The sequence below is a fragment of the Quercus lobata genome, chromosome 12, assembly GCF_001633185.2.
Source record: "Quercus lobata isolate SW786 chromosome 12, ValleyOak3.0 Primary Assembly, whole genome shotgun sequence".
Lineage (NCBI taxonomy): Eukaryota > Viridiplantae > Streptophyta > Magnoliopsida > Fagales > Fagaceae > Quercus > Quercus lobata.
In genome coordinates, this window is record NC_044915.1 from 4,838,884 (window position 1) to 4,845,094 (window position 6,211).

At 34.2% G+C, this 6,211-nt stretch overlaps 1 protein-coding gene across 1 annotated transcript; it reads left to right on the plus strand.

The window, feature by feature from the left end:
• Window positions 1-2,395: 2,395 nt before the first annotated feature.
• Window positions 2,396-3,390, plus strand: LOC115971373 (RING-H2 finger protein ATL29-like). The gene has a single exon (XM_031091253.1). It carries the CDS (start codon window positions 2,455-2,457, stop codon window positions 3,226-3,228), a length of 774 nt encoding a protein of 257 aa, XP_030947113.1. The 5' UTR covers window positions 2,396-2,454; the 3' UTR covers window positions 3,229-3,390.
• The last annotated feature ends 2,821 nt before the right edge of the window (window positions 3,391-6,211 follow it).

Sequence of the window (6,211 nt, forward strand, 5' to 3'; positions counted from 1 at the left end):
TCTCTGTTGTGCTGTTTCTTACACAGACACATGCATATGCATTGTTTTTGGTGGGAGAATTTTTGTTTATTTATCTATTTAGGAAGTGTTGAGTCTGCACCTGAAATCTAGTACCGTTTTTACATTGCTTACTACACATCCTTATGTACATTTCTTTTCCCTCCCCAAACGGAGTAATTTTGTGCTTTCTTTTTGTTATATATTGCTCTTCATATCTTTATATGAATATAAATATCATGGATTAGCTCCAATCTCAGGCACTTTTAAGTCACCTTCTTAGCTGCACAATAACTGTCTCCCAGCTTGTTGAACTTAATGTGTGTAGTTCATTAAAGAAGATTCTTCGTTGCTGACAGTAATGGTGCTTGTTCTGCTCCTATAAATAACTAGAAGGAGAGGTTTGTGCTGGAAGCAACAGAGTAAAGGTACATGTACCCGTGATCGTATAAAAGTGAGTCTCCTGTGTGGAATTTGCATGAAAATTATTAGTTATTACTTTCAAATAAGGTTGGCAATTTGTGTTCACGGATCGGGTTTGTGTCGTTGCAAGCCATGCTTATTTAGCTATATGGGTTGACCCAAACCCGATTTGTTTAGTAAGCGTATCAGGAATTCTCAACCCAAACATGACCTGTTTACCCGACACGTTTAACTCTTTTAATTAACAAGTCATGTAAATGTCAATGTAAATACCTGTTTAATAATTTGTTTGATTAACAGGTCATATCTAACCTATATAATTTTTATCAACTTCCATTTATGTAAAATTAAAATACAATTATAACCATAAATATATTAATAAACATATAAAAACAATCATAAATTATGCAATAATATTAAGATAACTAATAACTTTATAAGCGAAATAGGTCAGACGGGGTTGCATGTTAAACACGAACACGACCCGTTTATTAAACATGTTAGCTGTATCAATCCAAATATGACTTGAACCTATTTAGACTCGACTTATGACTTGTTTATAAACGGGTTAGTCGTGTCAGGTTCGCGAGTCATGTCAAATTTTGCTCCCCTTACTTTTAAATAGTATGGGCAGGATATTTATTGTCCATGGGCATGCATGGAATGCTTGGTTTTGTTTTGTTTTGTTTTTAATTTTCACTTAATATTGTTTCCATCAAAATGAAATAAAGCCTCATAGAAAGAGAATGAAGCAAGCCAAGGAAGAATGCGGGGAACTCAATGCTTTCTGTAAATCCATTCATAGCATGGTCCCATGGCCTAGCTACCTTGAATTGTTTATCAACAAAAGATAAGAGCTATCGAGGAAGATGGCCTTTGTCAATTCTAGAAACTAGAGATATTTATTTTTATGTTTGTGGATTTTCAAAATGCAATTTGGTGAAAGATCTAGATCTCTGGGCTTTGTTAAATACTTAAATTAGCTTGGGCTTACAAAACTGTTAAAAGAAAGAGCTCCTCTCTTACGCGTATTAAGATGGTCTTATTCTGGATGGCACATGATTCATTTTCTGAATGAGTAAACTTTCTATTAACTATTAAGGAGTAAGAATGGTTGTTATCCTGCAAGAATATTGACTATTTTCAACTAAAACCTATTTTTGGAAAATAACTAGTTAACTAGAAGGTTGTAGCTGTTGTTATTGAATAAAATAACGGACACATAAGAAGAAGAAGAAGTAGATAATGAATATTTTGAATAATTTGCCTTCTTTTTATTCAGAAATAAGAGAACCAACCGAGTGTTAATTAAATTACCAAGACAAATAGAAATGTGTTGGGCCATGGAGGTCAGGACCGCTTAAGGCTTAAAGTAAAGTACAGATAGTCCATTATTGAATTTGAAATTATTGTCATCCAACGCCTAAAATGCCACTCCTTCTCATATGAAAAGGTGCTACACATTGGTACCAGTTATATGGTTTCATGACAAGTGATATTGTTCCTTCATAAAAAAAAAAAAATAATAATAATAAATAAATAAATAAATAAAATAGTGGTATTGTTCAACTCTCCCACGGAGGAAAACTTGGGTTTGAATCCTCCTCCCTCACTTAATTTAAGGGGAAAAAAAAGTTATATGGTCACATGTTCCTATTATAAAGAGAGATAATAACAATAATAATATATAAAAGGGAAGAAAGATGGTCCGTGTAATTGGAAAATATTTTTGAAACAACAAATAAAGGAGAGCAATTAGTTGAGACTTGAGTCCCAAGTAGTTAAACTTGAGAAGGATCTTCTTACCCTCCTCACAACTCACAAAGACTCGTTCAATAGTTAAACATTAGCACTCCACCTCACCCTCCCAAATTAAGAAACCATTTTATATGCATGCTTACAAACGCATTGACATGCGTCCTTGTTTCTCTCTTTTTAATCCCTCAAAAACAAGTTACTAACAAAATTCCTCTTGTCCATGCAAAGAAGCAAGGCCGGAATAATCCCATCTCCGGCCAACCAGTCATTTAGGCAATGGCAACAGATCCCTCCCCATTAAATCCAACCCCAGTACCGCCTATATCCGCAGTTCTAACAGCAATCATAATTGTTTTCCTTTTCCTAGCTTTCTTCTTTATATACTTCTGCAGGTGTTTCATTCAAGACCCATTGCAAATCCAAGGAACACCCTCTGGCAATGTCATTGGCGCAGCTGCTAAAACTGGCCTTGATCCTTCTTTAATGCAGTCATTTCCAACATTTTTATATTCAAGTGTCAAACATTTCCACAAAGAGGAATACGCTCTAGAATGTGCAATTTGCTTGTTGGAGTTTGAGGATGATAGTTTGCTTCGCCTTTTGCCGGTTTGTTACCATGTTTTTCATCAAGAATGCATCGACGTTTGGCTTGAATCTCACAAAACGTGCCCGGTTTGTCGCAGGGACCTTGATTTGCCACCGGACTCGTTGGATAAATATTCTAAGGAGCTCATTTATAAACTCAATCACATGCATGATAGTCATCATGAAAATAATAATCAGTCATTAGAAGATGTTGTACGCATTGATATCAAAGAAGATGAACATGGAGGAGAAAGCCAAGATGAACATGCTTTAAAGAGGAAACAAATGGATGAAGATAAAAAAGTGGAAATAATTGCAAGGTCACACACAACAGGGCATTCTCTAGTTAAAACAAGAGAAAAGGAGGATTGCGTGGATAGGTATACACTGAGATTGCCAAAGCATGTAAAGGAAAGACTTATAAAAGGACACAAACTCGCACAAAGTTGTAAAACATTTGGATAATTCTCAAAACATACAGCACCAAACAATGGATGACTTGGCGAGATGTGGGAGTCCGGCGAAAACTTCAACAAAGCTTAATTTTTAGTATTTGTGTTTTCTTTTTCTCTCCTTACATAAACTTCGATTTTGTAACATTGACTTTACATTAATTTTGCTTTTGCACACTCCATATTTAACATTATTTCCGGAAATTTCAGTATATAAATATAGACGAATATTACTTCCATGCTTTTTTTTTTTTGAATTGTAGGTCTGACAAGGTTTTATCTTAATTTGTTAATTTTGCACACTGTTATTTCCTCCAACACTGATTAACCATGATTAGTTGCAGATCTATTAATTAATGAGATTGTCATTGTTGATTATCTTTAGTGATTTCTTCAACATTAAATACTTGCTCACAATTGCTTTTCCAATACAAAATGAAATTAAGCTTTTCAAATATATTTTCAAGTCCCTTGTGTAGTACGAATTTTTTAATTGCAAAGCATCTCCTTGGCTGTAAATGAGAGAATTTGGAGTTTTGATTATATATCTTTCTAGTTTTATTTTTATTTTTTGATATATCTCTAAGTCCTATTTGTAGTACGAAGTTCTTAATTGTATCAGTGGCGACGTCACGTTCAGTCTAGGGTGTTCCCAGGAACACCTTGACCTGAAAAATATATATATATATATATATATAATTTAAATTTTTTTATTTGTTTACCCTTAAAAAAAATTTAGGAACACCCTCAAATAAAAAATAAAAAAAATTATTTGTTCTACTTTCAAGCCAAAAAAAAAAAAAAATTGTAACAAAGCAAGCCCAGGGAAAAAAGCCCAACATCAAAATGAACAAATTATAGATGGTAGCAAACCCATGGATTCTAAAAAAAAAAAAAAAAACCCAATATACACGTTCGATTCATCAAGTAAAGCAAAAACTGAAATCAGAAACCTAACCTAAAGAAAAAAACCTCATTAGCCATCAACGACAACAACCAACGGATGACGTGAGCTCCAAAGCACATTAGTCATTAGTGATCGAGCCTCACACTTGAGCTCCAGAGCACATTGGGCATCGAAGATCGATCGAATTGGATTGAAGATCAGTCTCGCCTCAACGTGCTGCTCGACGGCGTCGCCCCTCAACTCAGCCTTAGGCCTCCCTACTCCCTCAACCTCAAGGTATTTCTTCTTTTTCTCTCTTTAGTCTCTTACATATACGGGTTAATAGGTATAAGTTTCTCTCTTAGACTCTCTGTCTCTCTCTCTCTCTTTATCTGAAGATTGAAAGCAAATGAGAGTCTCTCTCTCTCTCTCTCTCTCTCTTTGAGACTTTATCTAATTTCTTAGTTTTACCTTATCATTTTATTAATATTTGCCCCTGTTTTTGGCTTTATTCGTTGGTGTGGGTGACTGTTGATGTTGGTGAAATACAATTAATTGTCTTTTAGTGTATTGTGATTTGTGATTGTGAATTTATCTGATTAGATCTTGTGATTGGGGGTCATAGGGCTTGTCTGTTGAGTGGGGGGTAGATGGGGGCATGGGGCCGGGGTGGGATATTTGATCTGGAAGAAGTAAATGCACATAGGGTGTGTGATAGTGCAACTAAGAAACAATTATTTAATTAACCAATAATTAATTGGGGGAAGCAACTAATAAACAATAATTAATAATTTAATTAACCAATATATTATAAAAGACAAACAAATTAAATTATGTTAGGCTAAACAACAATTAATAATTTTATAATTAATGAAACAACCATATAACAAATTATAGTTTATAAAGACAAACAAATTAATGAAACAACTAAATAACAATAATTAATAATTCTCTTTTTATTAGATTGTGTAATTTATCCTTCTTAAGGAACATTTGAAAAAAATTCCTGGAGCCGTCACTGAATTGCATAGCATCTCCTTGGCTGTAGATGAGAGACTTGGAGTTTTGATCATATATCTATCTTTCTTTTTATTTTTTTGTTATATTTTCAAGTCCTATGTGTAGTAGGATTTCTTAATTGCATAGCATATCATTGGCTGTAAAGGAGAGAATTTGGAGTTTTGATCATATATCTTTCTTTCTTTCTTTTTACTTTTTGATAATTTCATGGTTGGGGTTAAAGATAGAAGGATTTAAACCATGAATATTTTTATTAGAAATACTAAGAGGGTTGTCCTTATGGAGATAATTGCACATTCCTTCATGATGATGAGCAATCCAAGAATCGGGAAAGTGTGACGATAAGCTTGGGACTGGGCGCGCATGGTGGTGCAGCAGCTACTCCTGTGAGCGGACCGAATGCCAAGCCCTCGAATTGGAAAACGAGGATTTGCCATAAGTGGGAGTTGACAGGGTATTGTCCCTTTGGAAGCAAATGCCATTTTGCTCATGGTGTTGCAGGCACCAATGGTTTGCATTTTTTCCCCATTCTTCTTGTTAAGATTTATGGAAAGTATTTGATTTTGACTCTCTGTATATTTGTATTAAATCATAACACTTCTGCTTGCTATTGAGTGGTGTAGAAACTAGAAAGAGAGTAATTGGTTCGTCTTCTAGTATAATTGAACATAGCCCTGTGATTGCATTGCCAGTTTAACACTCAATTCATATGTTAGTAACTTTCCATTTTTGCTTCAACTTTCCATCCAAGGATAGAGACTTTGCTTTAATCAAATGAATACCTGGATGTTTTAGTTCCCAAACAATAATCATTGTATTAAATTTCTTTTTTACTTGAAAATTCTTCAAGTAAATGCCATTTTGCTCATGGTGTTGCAGGCACCAATGGTTTGCATTTTTTTCCCATTCTTCTTGTTAAGATTTATGGAAAGTATTTGATTTTGACTCTCTGTATATTTGTATTAAATCATAACACTTCTGCTTGCTATTGAGTGGTGTAGAAACTAGAAAGAGAGTAATTGGTTCGTCTTCTAGTATAATTGAACATAGCCTTGTGATTGCATTACCAGTTTAACACTCAATTCATATG